The 18,947-nt window shown below is 36.4% G+C and overlaps 1 protein-coding gene across 1 annotated transcript; it reads right to left on the reverse strand.

The window, feature by feature from the left end:
• Positions 1 to 8,802: 8,802 nt before the first annotated feature.
• On the reverse strand, positions 8,803 to 13,368 carry TSHB (thyroid stimulating hormone subunit beta). Its single transcript, XM_007977460.3, has 3 exons — positions 13,243 to 13,368; positions 9,580 to 9,742; positions 8,803 to 9,132 (listed from the first exon to the last, which is right to left on the reverse strand). The coding sequence occupies exons 1-3, from the start codon at positions 13,299 to 13,301 to the stop codon at positions 8,878 to 8,880; spliced, it is 477 nt and encodes a 158-aa protein (XP_007975651.1). The 5' UTR covers positions 13,302 to 13,368; the 3' UTR covers positions 8,803 to 8,877.
• Between the last annotated feature and the right edge of the window lie 5,579 nt (positions 13,369 to 18,947).

Raw genomic sequence — 18,947 nt, forward strand, 5'->3', positions numbered from 1 at the left:
TACATCATTAGTTTATCTATTTGAAGTATTTTTACTTTTTTGATATATGCATTTATTACTATAAACTTCCTTCTTAATACTGCTTTTGCTGTATTCCATTGGTTTGGTATGCTGTATTTCTAATTTCATTTGTTTCAAGAATTTTAAAAATATTTTTAATTTCTTCATTGACCCATTGGTCATTGAGGAGCGTGTTGTTTAATTTTCATGTATTTGTTCAATTTTCAATATTCTTCTTGTTATTGATTTCTAGATTTTATTCCATTGCAGCCTGAATATTTAATATTATTTCAATTTTTTGAGTTCAAGACTTGTTTTGTGACCTTGCATATTGTCTTTTCTGAAGACTGTTTTTATGTGCTGGCAAGAAGAATGTGTATTCTGCAGCAGTAGGATGAATGTTCTGAAAATGTCAGTTATGTCCATTTGGTCTAGAGTGTAGTTTACTTTTCATGTTTCTTTTTTTGTTAATTTTCTCTCTGTATGATCTATTTATTGACAAAAGTTGGGTTTTGAGGTTCCCTACTATTATTGTACTGGAATCTAGCTCTCTTTTTGTGCTCTGATGTTGGGTACTATTATATTTACAATTGTTATATCCTCTTACAGAATGATCCCTTTACCATTATATAATGACCTTCTTTGTCTCCTTTTACAGTTTCTAATTTAAAAAGAGACAAAGTGTTGGGTCTTGTTTTTTCATTCATTCAGTCACCCTGTGTCTTTTAAATTGGAGAATTTGGTCCATGTTTACATTCAATGTAATTAATGATGGGTAAACACTACTGCCATTTTGTTATTTGTTTTCTGGTTCGTAAGACCTTTATTTTATTCTTACTATCTTTCTCTGTGGTTATTGTCCCTCGTATTACATTTTAATTCCTTGCTTTTTATTTTTACTGTATCTATTGTAGGTTTTTGCTTTGTGGTTGTTATGAGACAAAAAAAAAATCTTAAAGTTATAACTTGTTTTAAACTGATAACTTTGGTCACAAAGAAAAGAAGCAAACAAGCATGTTTTTAGTTGTTTCTTTTTTAGTTGTTTTTAGAAACAACTAAAAAACTCTACAATTTAACTCCATCTTCCTCCACTTTTTGACTTCTTATTGTCTCCATTTATAACGTTTTTTGTGGTTTATCTCTCTGTCTCTCTCTTTTTTTTTTTTTTTTTTTTAAAGACGTAATCTCACTTTGTCACACAGACTGGAGTTCAGTGGCGTAATCTCAGCTCACTGCAACTTCTGCCTCATGCGTTCAAGCTATTCTCCTGCCTCAGCCTCCCTAGTAACTGGGATTACAGGCGCCTGCCGCCACACCCAGATAATTTTTTATATTTTTAGTAGAGCCAGGGTTTCAGCCAGCTGGTCTTGAACTCCTGACCTCTAGTAATCCACCCCCCTCGGCCTCCCAAAGTGCTGGGGTTACAGGCATGAGCCACCACATCCAGCCTTATGTCTCTTATCTCTTAACAAAATGTTGTAGTTATTATTTTTGATAGATTTGTCTTTTAGTCTTCATACCAAAGATATGAGTGGTTTACTCACCACAATTATTGTATGAGAATATTCTGAATGTGTATTTACTTTTACCAATAAGCTTTATACCTTCTGATGATTTCTTGTCACACTTTAACATTCTATTCTTTTAGATTAAAGAACTGCCTTTAGCATCTTTGGTAAGTCAGATCTGGTGCTCATGAATTCCCTCAGCTTTTGTTTGTCTGGCAAAGTCTTTGTCTCCTTTATGTTTGGAAGATAGCTTTTTTGGGTACAGTGTTCTCAGTTGAAAGTTTTTTCCTTCAGCACTTTGAATATGTCATCCCACTTCCTCCTGGTCTGTAAGGTTTCTGCAGACATATTGGGGCTCCTTTATATGTTATTTGTTTCAAAAGAAAAGCAGCCCTTGCTGCTTTTAGAATCCTTTCTTTATCCTTTACCTTTGAGAGTGTAATTATTATATACCTTGGGGTAGTCTCATTTGGGTTGAAGGTGCTTGGTGTTTTCTAACCTCATTGTGCCTGGATATTCATAACTTTCTTTAGGTTTAGAAAGTGATCTGTTATTTCTTTGAATAAATTTTCTACCCCATCTTTTTCTCTACTTCCTCTTTAGGCCAGTAACTCTTAGATTTGTCCTTTTGAGGCTATTTTCCAGATCTCGTAATGTACTTCAATCTTTTTTCTTTTTTCTCCTCTGACTTTGTATTTTCAAATAGCCTGTCTTTGAAATCACTCATTCTTTCTTCTGCTTGATCAGTTCTGCTGTTGAGACACTCTGATTATGCATTTTTCAGTTAATCAGTTATACTTTTCAGCTGCAGGATTTCTATTTCTTTTTTATTATTATTTCAATCTCTTTTTTAAATGTCTTTAATAAACTTCTGAATTTTTTCTGTCTGTTTTCTTAAAGTTCATCGAGCTTCCTTAAAACATCTATTTTGAATTTCCTGTCTGAGATATCACATATTTCCACCACTCTAATGTTGGTCATTGGCCCCTTATTTAGTCGTTTGGTGAGGTCATATTTTCCTGAAGTTTTGTGTAAATGCTTTTGGATGCTCATTAATGTCTTGGCATTGAAGAGTTAGGTATTTATTCCAGTCTTCATAGTCTGGCCTTGTTTACCCTCATCCTTCTTTAGAAGGCCTTCCAAGAATTCTGAAGAGTTTTGAGTTCAGTAAGCCTGTGTCATTACAGCTATTTCAGCACTAGAGGGTGTCCAAAGCCCACGTACACTAAGATTCTTTGCAGATTCCTGGATATCCATCCCTGATGGACTTGGGGAAAATAAGGGAATTTCCTGGATACCCAGGAAAAGTCCCTCACTCTCTTCCCTCTCTTTCCCCCAAGCAGGAGTCCTTCTCTGGGGTTGGCCACCTGGTGTTGTGGGAAGGGTGACTCAAGCACTCTGTGGCCATTGCAGCTGGCAGTGCACTGAGTTGCATCTGATACCCATGACCTCCCAAACCAGCATAGGACTGGGATACTCAAGGCCCATGGCTGCTATTGTCTGACTGCACTGATGTTTATTCAAGGCCCAAGGCCACTTTTGTCAACAGGTGATAAAGCCAGCCAAGAATTGGGTTTGCCCTGCCAGGGCAGTGGATTCCCTCCTGGTCTGGAGTGGGTTTAGAAGTGTGGTCCAGGAGCAGTGGCCTAGAAATAGGGGCTTCAGGATTCTTCTAGGTGCTTTGTTTTACTGTGGCTGGGCTGGTACTCAGTTGCAAGACAAAGAGTAACCTCTTGTTCCCCCAAGTAGAAAGAGTCTCCTTCCTTGCTGCATTGCCTGGAGTTGGGGTGGGGTGACACCAGCACTCTCATGGCTGCTGCAGCTGGTGTTTGCACCAGGTCACATCCCAATCCCACTGCCTCCAAGACCGATGCAAAACCAAGGTTTGCCCAAAGATGAGAGTCACTATGGCTTGACTGTCACTTGAATTTATTTGGAGCCCCAGACCACTTTAGTCAGCCTGTAGTGAAGCCAGCTGTGACTTGTGTTCCTCCTCCTGCTGCAAAAGATGCCCCTCTGTCCCAGGACTGGTTGAAATGCTCCCTTCTTGAGCATCAGAGAAATTCTGCCTGGTGTTGTGTTCTATGTCAGAACAGCTCTGAGTTCCAGTGCAAAATCCCTCATATTTTGCTCTCCCTCCACTAAGCACACAGATTCTCTCTCTGTGCTGCACTGCCTGGGGTTGGGAATGGGGTGGTATAGGCAATGCAATACTGTCCTTCCCACCCTCTTTAATGCATCTTTCCTTGTTGTTTTATTAAAACCAAGTGCTGTGATCTCTCACCTGATTTTTTAGTTCTTTCGAAGATGCTTTATTTTATAGATAGTTGTTCAATTTGATGTTCCTGCGGGTAGGGGCACTGTCACTGCAGGGTTCTATTCCGGCATCTTGCCCCACTTCCTAGCTCCTCCTGTATACTTTAAATCATTTCTAGATTACTCATTTACTTAATTCAAAGTAAATGCTATGTAAATACTTGTTATACTTTATTGTTTAGGGAATAATGACAAGAGAAAATTTTATACATGTTCAGTACAGATGCAACCTTTTTTTTTTTGGTCCAAATTATTTTAATCTGTAGTCAGTTAAATCCACAGATGCAGAACCCACAGATACTGAGGATCAACTATAGTTGTATTTTAATTAATATTTTTATGTAAATTATACCTCTTTTCTGCAGAACTGCTCCTTTGTTATCCATGGTTCAAGCTATAAAATTGCACACTGATGCAGGGTCCAATGTGTTTCCCCATGCAGTCAGCAACAATAATTGTTCTCCTTACCCTGTGAACAGTGTTTATAGATTTGACTGGGTGAGAATGAGGCTGGTGGGAAGATGGCAGTGAAGGAGATAGCATGTTTTCCCTTCTGAAACAAGTTTATCAAAGATGAAAAGGAAGAGGTACCCTTCTGTCATGGGTAAAATGCAGTTTCCATGGCCACTGGGAAAGCCACTAGATCTTTAATAGGTGCACCACACCCCAGCTTTCCTGGTTCATGGCCCCTTTGATATCCTCTTTGACCACCAGCTCCTCAATTTCAACAACTTCATTTTCCCCATCCCTGGGAAGAACACTCATGGGCCTTCAAAGCTAGTAGATTAACTGCATCATCTTAGTTCAGGCTCATCCAAATCAAATTTATGTTGTTATATTTTAAGAGGGACAAAAGGTTTCTACTTTTTTTCAGCATGATCCTTCATTTTTTACAATAACATGTACCTGTAAGGTATTATATGTAAGTTTCTTTTGAAACGTAAAAAGACTTCACCAATGCAAAATGATTTTTTAAAATATCCTCATTATAACAACAAAGGGTAAATACATTCCAGAAATCCACTGTTCATAGGGCTTATCTCCTGGGGATAACAGTTACTTGAACAACTGCCACCAAAACTGTCTTTAATGGGTATAAGTCCTTAGGATATCCAAGGCTGAATTAATACAAACCCAAGTTTCTCATATGCTCCAAATGTCAATATGAATGCCCAAAGTGTCAATATGACACATAAAGTTATCTCCACACTGGCCTTCCTTCACAAAGTTTGGAATCTTCGTCACTACAGAATCAAGCAAAATCACCAAGCAAAAGTACAGTCCAGACCTACATTACTGTTGCCTGCTAAAGACCATGGCATAGCTTTTGAGTCCTCTTGGAGAAGGAGGGTAGAAAGAAAACATGAAAAAAGAAGAAAATGTGGATTTCATCTTGATTAAGACTGGTTATAAATGCCATAATGAGGAAAAAGAGAGAAAGGAACCAGTTAGGCACATAGCTAGGATAAGTCCTCCATAGGATTCCTTTTGTCTAACAAAGGAACGGCCTGAAAGATCAGACTGCAAGCATAGATAAGGAGGTAAGGTCCACTACGAAGATGCCTTCTGTGTAATTAGCAAGGGTCACTTATACACAGTAGGCTTCAGTGAGCACATTCCTTTCCTTTTTGAACATATTCAGATAAGGGAGTTTGCACAGGGGAGGGAGGGGGGGCTTGCTTGAAACATGCCCAAGAGCAGTAACACAGAAACTGGCAAGTCCACAATGGAGAATTCTGCCCCCTTACACATGCACAGTAAGGGAAACTAAGTAACATAGAGTAACTTAGGCTAAGAGTCCACATGCATACCAAAAGGACAGGGAGGAGCTGTCAGGAATTCGTGTCTTATACAAATGAAACACCTAGTCCTAACTACTTTTTCACACCTTATGTAAATGAAATATCTTGCCCTACTAGCCTGTTTATAAAAGCCCTTGTATTCCACTGTAGAATGGCGACCCTCTTTCAGGTCCCAGCTCCTCTAAAGGAGAGCTTTCTCCTTTCGCTTATTAAACTTTCGCTTCATCCTCACCCTAGTGTTCATGTTCCTTAATTTTCTTGGTGGTAAGACAAAGAACTCTGGGTCCTACTTAAAAACAACAAAACTAAAACATCCTGGTGCATTGGCAAGGCTGCTAGGATAAGATGTATTGCATTTTGAATCCAGATATGTGAGGACCACTGGGCCCTCTAGGGAAGAAGGGAGGTCAGGGCAGATTGGGACTAACACTTGTCCTGCATATTGGCCCATTAGCAAGTCATTGTTGACCTTACTGAAAACAATTTCAAGAGGGGACAATAGTGGAAGCCAAATTGTGATGACTGTGAAGAGAATGAGAAGCGAGGAAGTAGCTGGTTAGTGTAGTGGGCTCTTTCACACACAGACACAAAAACTTGAAATAAGAACTCAAGGAGAGGGGGAGCAAATAACTAGATGGTTGCAGAGGATCAAGAGAGGGTTGTTTTTTTGCTTTTGCTTTTTTTATGATGGGAAGAGATTTAAGGATGCTTCGTACTGAAAAGAAATGAAGAAAAAGGAAGCAAGAGAAAATACAAGAGCAAACAGCAAAGTCCTGGGGGAGATGAGGAATGGAATTAGGAGCATCTTCTGAAACTAGTGGGAAAGATGCTGAATTCATCAGAACTTCTCAGTTGCACAAGTGTCAGAAACCTAACTCTAACTGGGCAGAAAAGGGAAGTTATGGTTTCTTTTAAGGGGTGAAGCCAGCTTCAGGTTAGGCTCAAATGATAACAATAGGCCTCTCTCTCCTCAGTCTCTCTTGCTCTCCACTGGATTGGAGAGCTAGCTGTTTCCAAGAGATGCCAAAGATGGCCAGCAGCAACTCCAGGCTGACATTTTGTCAGTTTAGGAACCCCAACAGGCCAATCACTTGTCTTTCTAATAGTCCAGGTTTGGTTGAGCCTAGTAGCATACCCACCCTCATCATCCCCACTGAAACCACTTGAACTCAAACTGGAAGTGAAGAGAACACCAGAGGGAAATCAAGGTGCAGCTACCGGAAAAAGAGACATGGATGCTAAGCAGGCAGAAACATCAGGTAGAAGGAGGGTAGCAGAAGTAGAGAAAGTGAGCTAGAGTTGTCTTATAAGTGGGAATTAACCAGGAGAGATGAGCAAGTAGGGAAGAACCCAACAGTGAACAGCAGAGTGGAAGTTACCTTTATCAACGGATTTTTATTACACTTAGACTCAGTTCAAATCCTTGAAAAAACTTTTTCAGAATCCATGAAGGCATTTGTGACTAGTGCCAGTTAGATTTGAACATTAGACTTTGTATTTATTAATCAAAGATCTATATTTGACATACAGTTTTAAGTGGTATGCAGCTTTAAATGTCCGTGTTATCAGCTGATATGAGAACCCAAAACCCTAGATTAATATGTGGAGACCACACAAATATCAACTTCAGATATTAAAGTAAAATAATGTGGGTTCTGACTTTTGTATGTAAATACACATTTATTCCCTCCTCGTTGTACTAATCCATCTACAGGACCCCACCACTACCACCACCACCCTCCTCACCCCCACCCACCGTGCACTATCAGCATACAGACATTTACAGTATGCCTAGCTGAATTTAACTGGTGGCTGTAGAATACAGCAAAGGCAACTGGCCCTGCTGAAAACTGTTTTTTGCCTTGGTGGGGGCAGTGTGAATGAAAAGGAATGGACAAATAGAGGATATATCATCTTTTTGAGATCAAGTCTGCAGGGTACTAGGTCTGTCTCATGTCAGTCATCTGTTGAAACCAAATTCTCATGAAAGAGTATCTAAGGAAGGAGAAGAAAAATAAACAGCTGCTTACCAAGCACATTTACCAGAAAACAGTGTTTCAATATTGATGAAGGTTTAGATTAAAATTTAGGATAATTCCACTCTCTCAAATCCCTTTGCACTCTCCCCCATCCCTAAAACCTTTTACAGTCATACTAGTTTTTCATTACATTAAAAGTCAAAACAGCCCCAGTTGCTTTTGGTATAAATGCTGAAAAGCATCTCCTATTACTTGAAGGACTACGAAGGATTTATACTTTCACATGTAAAGTGATCGTGGCCTCTTTTCTAGGCTTTGTAAACTGACTTTTTGGGGTATAACTTTTATAGGTCAGTTGGTGCACCAGAGTAATTAATTAAAGAAAATAGGCCGGGCGCGGTGGCTCAGGCCTGTAATCCCAGCACTTTGGGAGGCCAAGGCGGGTGGATCATGAGGTCAGGAGATCGAGACCATCCTGGCCAACATGGTGAAACACCATCTCTACTAAAAATACAAAAAAAACTAGCCGAGCATGGTGGTGGGCGCCTGTAGTCCCAGCTACTCGGGAGGCTGAGGCAGGAGAATGGCATGAACCCAGGAAGCGGAGCTTGCAGTGAGCCGAGATCGCACCACTGCATTCCAGCCTGGGCAACAGAGCAAGATTCCATCTCCCCCACTCCCAAAAAAAAAAAAAAAAAAAAAAAAAAAAACAGAAAAAAGAAAGAAAAGAAAATAGTTCCTAGACTTTTCTGAGTTTGGGTGGAGTTTTATCCAGTGCATTTGAATGACCAGGAATAAAGCACTACATTGTAGATTCCACATGCTCCTTACTCCCCACCTCCATGCCAGCCCTGCTTCTAGCCTTTTGAAGTAGATGTCTCCAGTATTCTGACACCATGTGTTCCTTCAGCTTTTGATCACATTACTCTTCATAACTCTGTAGTCATCCCACATTCACTTTCTATATCACAGAAACCTCCTGGCCCTCTGTTAGGAGAGACTGCTCAATGCGAGTTTTTTGGCATTTCATATCCCTGTTTTCCATTTAACCTCCACTCTGCTCTTTCACGTGAAAACCATCCTTCGACTGAGCCCAGAAGGCCCACTCATTCAACTTTTCTTCTAAAACCGCTTAAGCTCTCTAACGCCTGTGTAGGTATGGGTATGGATTAAATAATTCTCAAAATGAACATAAGATATTGTGAAACATAATATTTTTGTTAGCTTTATTTCAGGCAAGCACATTTAACCAAATTGCAAATTATATCACTATTAGACAGAAAATCCTACCAGATAAGACTTCTGAGGTTTGGTACAGTAGTTTGTCTTGATGGCCTCATGTATACAGTCGCTATAGTCAGTATTGCACTTGCCACACTTACAGCTTAAAGCAACAGGATAGGAAAAATAGGGAGCAACATGGAGTGGGCATCCTGGTATTTCTACAGTCCTGTAGATGAAGTCTCTGTATGTGCAAACATCCTGGGACAGAGCATATTTGGGAAGAAACAGTTTGCCATTGATATCCTGAGGAAAGAACAGAAAAGAGAACATAATGTGACAGGACTTTAGGAAACGTATAGAAATAGAAACATAAAAATAAATTCACTTACATTCCTTCATCACAAATACAACTGGGAAAGAATTCTTTAGCCCCATTCTCCAATACCAACTTAACCACGCTGAATTCTACAGAGATAAAAGTGACACCCTCCTCTCTTTTATCATTGATCATGGGAACAAGATAAGGTTTAAGTAAATCTGGGACATAAAACTGTTACAAAATTATCTGCATCCATTGTGCTGACTAGATTCACATAATATTGTAACCTGTGTACGCTGCTTCTAAGGAGTCAATAACCATTAGATTTGGGAAACGAGGCTGTGATTTATTTCATTTCCTTTCTATATAGGAACGGACTTCTTAAAGGCTTATATAATTTACAGCCAAAAGTAGTAACATGAACTACATACCCGTGTCATACAATATCCAGCACAGATGGTGGTGTTGATGGTTAGGCAATAAGCACACTCTCTCCTTTCGATGTGCATTGTATACTCAGTTGGAATACAAAAAGACATCGCTTGTCCACATGCAAGGCCAAAAAGCATGGACATCAGAAAGACAGCCGTCATGCTAAATCAAAGACAAAATTAAAGAACCTATTGGTTAAAATCAGAAAGGGCAAATAAGCCAAGAAAAAGTATAACCAAACCTCAATACCATCCCAATGCATATAATCATGCTTATAATTCTACCATTTGGTCAAGGAAGATGCCAGAAAGATAAAGTCCAAAAAAGGTCAGCTAAAATTACTACTGGCATTAAGGGGCTAACTCAGAAATCTAGGAACCCCCGATCCCACTTCCAAACCCTTAGGATATCCCTTTAAGGTTGAAATATGTACAGTTGGAACAAATAAAAGATTATTTTACACAGAAAGAGGTATGTAATTTGTTCTCAAAAAGAGTAACAGGCAAAAAAGAAAAAAAAAGATTGACACAATTAGAAGAATACAATCAAGGATGACAGCTCCATTATGGGTTAGCCAGGAATATTAAATAATTTTTGGATGCATGGAAGAAAATAGAGGATCCACAGTGCCTCAGAGGCAGAAACAGAACATGCATCTCAATAGAGCTTGTGTGATGAAGAACTTGTTCAATATCAATTGGATATCATTATCAATATGTATTGATCGGATATAGTTATATTTATATGATATATTGGATATATCATATCAATATGACATTGATATGATATTGATATCATTATACCTCTGGATAATGTTATGACATAAATATTTTAGTTCTACTACTGAGGAAGAGTAATTAAATTTCAGACTTTTGGATGTAAGTTGATCACCTTGAAGATTTAAGAAGTTTTTTTTTAATCTTACAAATATTGTACAGCTAGCTAGATGTGTCTGGATTTTTTTCATTCTCAAGTATCATTGTCAGTAAAGAAAATATATACCTTAATGGAGTATTATTGTTGTCTATGAACATAAACTTGTTTGCTTGTTCTATTAAATAAATTATAATTTACAAAATATTTTGTTCAATAATCAGAAGTACCAAGATTTCCCCCAAATCTGTCAGTTATACCTAAACAGCATCTTTAAGCTATATACACTAAAACCTATGTTAACTGAAACCTCATAGGTTCAGCCTCAGTTAACCAGGATTTTTTTTTCAATCAACTTATAAGAAACCATGAAAACCACATTACACAGGTTACCAGGGATTTATTTTAAATGTCGGATTCCAGAGATTAGTGGTCATTTCAATCAACCTTCTATTCCTAGAATAAGAATTGCAGATAAATTAGATAAACATATATTGAGTGTCTGAAACAGGCACTGACAGACACAAATGGAAAAGATACGGTCCTTTACCTAAAGGGGTGACTGTCCAGTGGAGGAGCTAATATGAACACAAATAATAAAAATACAGATTGTTCTAGTGCTCTGAAAGAGTCCAGATTATGACTTTAAGACCTACAATTATCAAAGATTTATGTTTACTATACTTCTTATTACACAAGAAAGTAACCCATTTTAGGAAGACTTAACTTTTAAAGGTTAAAATAACAGGGGTTTTTCTCACAAATTCTTTTAAATGAAATGTTGCATATTCAAACATTCTATGGAGGGTTTTTTTTTTTTTGGTATTTGAGTTAAGGAGCAAAAACCATACAAATTCCTTACTCATGGAACCTGGCTTTCTCAAGCGCTTCTCAAATGTCAGCTCCCTCTGTGGTACAGAGTTGGTCCCAGTATTTTAGAGATACAGACCTTGAGGATCCTCTGTAGGATCTTAACATTACTAACTGCTAAATTATGTAAAATGCTTACCCATCATGGTCATTATAGTTCTGGCTTGTTTAGACAGCCAGCTACTGAGTTTTTTCTATAGGAAACAATTAACTTCACATATTTTACCTTTTAGCTCTATGATTCTGTATAAAATCGATGTGGTGACCTGGTGATGAAAATATTGGTCTAAAAATTAAGAAACAGAATTCTTCCATAAATCTATGAGAACTTGACTAAAATGTATAATCTGTTTGGGTGTTATTTCCCCATCTGCAAAATAGAAAGTGACAAGTACAAGCGACCCTTTTTAAAATGTAGGATGAAAATTTGTTTTGGTTTTCCTGTTATTGTCATACTCACTATGGATACTCTATATTTTTTAAGTTTCTCCTATAAATGTAGAACTCTAAAGTAACAAAAGTAGAAAATGAAAGTGCTGAATTACCAGCCACAGTAGCTGTACAACTTTGTGGGCATAAAGAAAGCAAGAACTGTGCCTTTTCCATTATTTCTTTATTGCAAATAGTAAAACTTCACCCACAGAATCTTTCTGGACCTCAACTTTCTCATCTATAAAAGGAAGGCTTAGAACCAGAAGATGATCATGAAAATCTTCACAGCACAAATAGTCTGTAATTCTATATGATAAATTAGTGTCAGATCTGATTGATTGATTAAGAGTTAGTGATCTAAATTCTACTTCAGGATTTAATTGCAGTTGTGTGCAACTGAGTAATTTAATGTCTTTGTGCCTTCATTTTTCCATATGTCCTTTCCTAAAGTCATAAAAAGAATAAAACAATACACGTGAAACACTTGGCACTCTATATAAGAAAGATCATATAGCTATATAACACTGTACAAATCAGCGTTAGTTAATCCCTTCCTCTGTGATACGCCACAATTTCTTCTTCATCATCATCTGGGTTCTCATCTTTGCCACTTAATCATCTGAAATCATCATAAATAATTTGTTGGGTACCTAAACATAGAAGGCATGGTTTCAGGCAGGGCCTAAATAATGAGATGCCTTCTTCAGATGCATGACCATATATGTCCCTACTTTCAACATATTTTCTTATTCCAAGATATGTTCTTTCCTTTGCCCCTTTCCTCTCTTTTTTCCTCCTATTTTTGCTCCCAATGCTTCATTCTTAATAAACACTTTCCTCTCTGCTCTGCCAATTTCCTTCATTAATTTTTACACTCCAAATCCCTTACTATGAAAAGAACTAATTGCCTATCCTATGAATAATCCTGGAACTTCATTAAAGCAGCATATTTTTCTAGAAAGCAAAATGTGCTATACAGCAGGTGTGTGTGTGTGTGTTAAACACTATCAAAGGTGGTTTAACTGTTAAATAACTAAAAAGAACTTATAATACAGAGCACATTACCCCTGCAGGTACTCAAAAATGAATTTGCTCTAACATTTCCAGAAGCATATTTTCATAAAAGATGACCATTAGTACAGGAATTGAGAGGATTTAATACACAGATCATTAAATTGACAACAATATTTAAATCAAAATGAAAACAGAAGAAAGCCATGAATATCAAATATCCTTCATTAGGGAACTAACCAGTTGCTTCTCTTTCTTTAAGTCAATGAATTTTTTCCTTATCCTTATGTATGTAGTTCACTCACCTTCATCTACTACTAAACAATTTGGAGCAATAATTTAAAATATTAGAGCCTATTGAAGCAAATTATCTTTCAGCATTTTCCACTTTCTAAAAAATGGTAAAATGGTGAAAATGAAAAAAAATAGCTTAAGAACATTTCATTTCACAGAGCCTTCTTACTATAGATACCTACCTTACTTTGCATTGGTGAGCAGATGCTGTGATGACCCAAACTAAAAGCTCTTGGTTCATTTTATACCCTTCAGGATAATCCCCTCTGATCTTCTTGTTTATATAATTGCATTTGATTTACTGCTTTTTTATCTGAAAAGCATCTATTGAAAATTCATACTGAACTACAAATAAAATGTATTTAGACAAACAAGCTCACAATATCTTTCCCTGGAAGCTGACATTATTGAAGCATGCATTTTCCTCTCTCCTGTTTCAAAATAAATTACCTTTTAAATTTATTCTTTATTAATATTTATTTATTAATATTAATAAAAGATAGATACAGAATGGGAAAAGCCAAATTCAAAAAACACTCTAACATCATCTAAGTAAGTCTTGGGAATAAAAATTTATTTGGGGCTTGAGTGCTTCAAGTTTTACCTAAATGTTCATGTAAAGATATATAAAATTATTCCTCATCTAAAAATTTTGTTTAGAACAAAATGTGTAGTTCAAAATATTTTGGGGGAGATTTTAAGATATTAAGTAAAATTTACACGTGTGAAAGAATGACTGTCTGAGGAACATGGCCACATCTGACAGGATGTCAAGCTGACCTGAGATAAAATTTTGGCCCTGCCATTTGCTTGCTATATGACATTGGCATGCTTGACCACTTTAGTTTCTATGAAAAGGTAATATCACTTCTCTAATGATTTTTGGTGTTGAGCATTTTTTCATACGCTTCTTGGCCACATATATATCTTCTTTTGAAAAGTGTCTGTTTATGTCTTTTGCCCACTTTTTAACAGGGTTCTTCAGTTTTTGCTTATAAATTTGTTTAAGCTTCTTATGGATTCTGGGTATTAGACCTTTGTCAGATGCATAGTTTGCAAATATTTTCTCCCATTCTGTAGGTTGTGTGTTTATTCTGTTGATAGTTTCTTTTGCTGTTATACCAGGTAACAAAAGTACACGATCCTAGAGAGATGGGAAGCAGACAGGGAGAAACAGACTGGAGAAAGTTTCTGGGCCATAATGCAGAAGCTCTTTAGTTAAAGGTCCCATTTATCAATTTTTGTTTTTGTTGAAGTTGCATTTGTCGTCTTTGTCATTAAATCTTTGCCCGGTCCTACATCTGGAATGATATTTCCGAGGTTATCTTCCAGAGTTTTTAGTTTTAGGTTTTACATTTAAGGCTTTAATCCATATTGAGTTGATTTTTCTATACAGTGTAGGGAAGGGATCCAGTTTCAATCTTCTGCATATGGCTAGCCAGTTATCTCAGCACCATTTATTGAATAGGGAATCCTTTCCCCATTGCTTGTTTTTGTCAGTTTAATTGAGCAAAGAACGATTGTTGAATCAGGCAGCCCTCAGAATCAGAAGAGATTCACAGAACTCTGCTTCTCAATGTGGGCAGACAGCATTTATGAACAGAAAGTAGAAATGAGATACTGAAACAGCTTGATTTCATTATAGATCAGCACTTGCCTTACTTGGACAAAGTCTGATCAGCTGGCTGCCTATAATTGATTGAATCTCAGCTGCTGTGATGAGCTGAAACTCAGCTGTTTGTTACCAAAGTATACTCCTAAGTTAGGCTTTCAGTTAGTTTACATACTAAGTTAGGTTGCAGTTCATTATGTAGGAACTCACAACACAGAGGTATCCTCAGGCCATATTTCCTTTAACAGATATATACTGAGAAATGGCCATGCCAGGGGCTCCAAAGTCTTGGGAATGTGAGCTACTATGTAATAAGATAATTTTGAAAACAGGGAAACTGGAAATGAGGGTGCCAATCTAATTTCAGACAAGATGCTAACACAAGAGTATGATAAATGGAAGAATATTAGATATGTGTTTCTAATGGAATGAGTGCCTCCTTTGTATATAAAGCATTGATTCAGGAGCTCATTTTCTAGTGGATTTATATACCTATCCCTGGGAGATATATATATGTATGTGTGTGTGTACATATGTAATGGGCAACTATATAAACACTTGGCCTGTTACTAGAAGAACTATAATAAATATCATGCATTTGGGTAGTGATTTTCTTGCTAAAGAGGCCTTAATGTATATGATCTCATACTGTTAAAAGAATCCAGGCATGTTGAATTTGTGCTTCTGATCCAGGTTTACTTTCTCACCCAAAATAATTATAAAACAGTACAAAATATATAAAATAATGTCTCTATACATTTTGGACGTCAGGTAACAAAAGTACGTGATCTGAGAGACATAGGAAACAAACAGGAAGAAACTGCCTGGAGAAACTTTCTGAGCCATAGGGCAGGAAAGGTTACCAAGGCAGAGGCCAGAAGCATCACCAAATTGAAGAGATAGACCTGGGAGTCCATGGATCCCCAAGGTAGACAGAGTTCACAAGAAAGACATTATCAAAAAAGAAAACCACAAACTAATAACCCTCATGTAATGAACATAGATACAAAAATTCTTCACAAAATTTAGCAAAACAAAATAAACAATACATAAAAAGAATAATACATCATGGTCAAAGTGGAATTTATTTCAGGAATGCAAGTTTAGTTTGCATTCAATTAAGAAAATTCACCATACTAACAGACTAAAAAATAAAAGGCTTACAATGATCTCAATGGAAACACACACGCACACACAACCACATACACAAAAGCATTTGACAAAATCCAACATACATTCCTGAAAAAATTTTCAGGAAACTTGGAATAGAAGAACACTTCCTAACTTAATAAAAGGCATCAGCAAAAATTTATGATTAATATCATACTTAATATTGAAAGACAAAATACTTTTCCTCCAAGATCAGGAAAAAGGCAAAAATGTCTGCTTTTGCATCTTCTATTAAACACTGTTCTGTACGTGCAATGTTAATGCAATAAGCCAAAGGAAAAAAGACATTCAGGTGGGAAAGGAAGGAGTAAAATTGTATTCACATACAACATGACCATCTATGTAGAAAATCTTATTGAATCGCTGATTTCAAGATTGTAAAACTATGGTAATTAAGAAAGTGGTGGTAAGACAGATCGTTGGATCAAAATATGGTCCAGTAATAAACCTGCACACATGTGATCAAATGACTTTCAAGAAAGGTGAAAATGAAATTATGTAGAGAATAAATAGTATTTTCAACAAATGGTGCTGGAACAATTCGTTATCCATATATAAAAATAAATACTTTTTTAAAATAAATAACTTCAATACATAGCTTGCATTATATACAAATGTTAACATGAAATATAAAAACTAAAATTCTAAAACTTCTAGAAGAAGGCACGGAATAAAACTTTTGTTAGGCAAAACTTGAATTAGGCAAAACTTTCTTAGATATAACACCAACAGCATGATCCATTTTCAAAAACAATAAATTGGACTCTGTCAGAATTAAGAACTTCTCTCTTCAAAAGTCATTGTTAAAACAACAAAGACATACCACAAACTAAAAGAAAAGAAACTTGCAAATTATACCTAAGATAAAGAACTTGTATGCAGAATATACGAAGAACTTGCTATACTCAATTGTAAGAAAAAATTATCCAATTTTTTAAATAAGCAAATGTTTGAATAGACATTTCACAAAATTATATAGATGGGAACTAAACAGATGAAAAATTTTCATCATTAGTCTCAGAGATAAGCAAATTAAGACCTCAATGACATAGCACTACACACTTCTTGGGCTGCCTAAAATTTAAAAATTGGAAATACCAAGGGTTAGCAAGGATGTGGAGCAACTGAAATTTGCGTACAATGTTTGATGGAAACATAAAATGGTACAAGTTTGTCAGTTCATAAGTCTCTCAAAAAGTTAAACATACACCTACAATATGACCTAACCATTCCACTCCTAAGTATTTATCTAAGAGATATAATAGGATATATTCATCCATGAACTTGTACACAAACATTTATAGCATCTTTATTTTTAATAGTCCCAAACTGGAAACAAACTGAATGTCCATCCACAGGTGATAAACAAATATGTCATACATATGCAATAGAATATTTGCCAGCAATAAATAGGAATAAACTACTGACATAGCAGTGATATTAATATCAATAATTATGTTATAATCTTAATATTATTAACATAGACCAAAACAGAGTACATGCCATATAATTCTGTTTATATAAAATACCAGAAAATACAAATTAATGTAAGACAGCAAGCAGATTAATGATTGCCTGGGGATGAGGAAAGACAAGGAAGGGGAAGAAAGAGGATTTCCAAGGGGCAGAGGAAACAGTTAGGAGGTGAAAAGTATGTTCATTATCTTGATTGTGATGATGGTTTTACAAGATATACATATGTTAAAACCTACCAAAATATATGCAGGGTTAGGGGTTGAATTATGTACCCCCAAATTTCAAATGTTGAAGTTCTAACCTGTAGTATATCAGAATGTGACCTTATTTGGAAATAAGTTCATTACAAATGAAATTAATTAATATGAAATAACACTGGAGTAAAGTAGGCCACTAGCCAATATGATTGGATATATCCCCTTACAAAAAGAGGAAATATGGACACAGACACATGAACAAGGAGAATGCCATGTGAAGAATGAAATTATGTTGCCTCAAACCAAGGACTACCAGAAGCTACAATAGAGGCCTGGAATACATCCTACCTCAGCAGCTTCAGAGGGAACATGGCCCTGCAGACACCTTGATCTTGGACTTCTGACCTCTAGAGCTGTGAGAAAATAAATCTCTGTTGTTTTAAACCACTCAGTTTATGGTACTGTGTTATGGCAGTCCTAGGAAACTAATACATGCAATTTATTGTATGTCAATTATACCTCAATAAAACTGATAAAAAATACGGTAGGTGGAAATGATCTGTGCCTATTTGTCTAACTTCATGTCATACCCACCTCCCTCCACCTTTTATTTATTATGTCTCTTCGAACATTCCAAACTTGTTCTTGGAACAGTGCTTTTACATTTGCTATTTGTTTATTATGGAGCAACCTTTCCACAAGTCTTTGAATGACTTTCTCCTTATCATCTCAGCTTAAAAATTACTTCTTTAGAAAACCCTTCCTTGACCACCAAGTCTAATGCAGCCTACTGCCACTGTCACTTTTTATCCTGTTATCTCATATTTTCTTCATTGCACTCAGCGTTTTCTGATACTATATTTGTTTATATACTTATTCTCTGTCTCTCCCTTTCCAACTAGACTGTAAGCAATTTAAATGGAAGCTTTATTTGTCTTGCTCATCACCATATCTTCAGAATCCAAACCAGCCTCTGCTATATATTAGGTACTCAGTAAATACTGATTACATAAATAAATGGAAACATAGATCCTATTCTGACATTTTGCATCCCTGGAGAGGTTACTTAATGCTCTGATGTTCTATAGATAGTTACAGGAACGGTCAGGCTAACATCCAAGTTTCTTGACATCGTTTTTGTTGCATTAAAATTTTAACTCATTTTCACACTCTTTAGTTAGCTAAACAGAGAAGTGGCATTAAAATATGAATCAGATTTACTGACATTATCCTTTACCCCAAAGATTGGGTACTTTTCTAGCTCCTACTATTCTTTATATCCATACAATTCTAAAATCCTGGTCAATATAGACATTTTTTTTTAAATCGGTTTAGTCATCTTAAGTCTGAGTTATCAGTAAGAATCATATTAAAATGGCCTGCAACATGAAACAAAACCTGTTTGTTTACTTAATTCCTTTCAATGCTTTTT

Source organism: Chlorocebus sabaeus, chromosome 20 (assembly GCF_047675955.1).
Source record: "Chlorocebus sabaeus isolate Y175 chromosome 20, mChlSab1.0.hap1, whole genome shotgun sequence".
Lineage (NCBI taxonomy): Eukaryota > Metazoa > Chordata > Mammalia > Primates > Cercopithecidae > Chlorocebus > Chlorocebus sabaeus.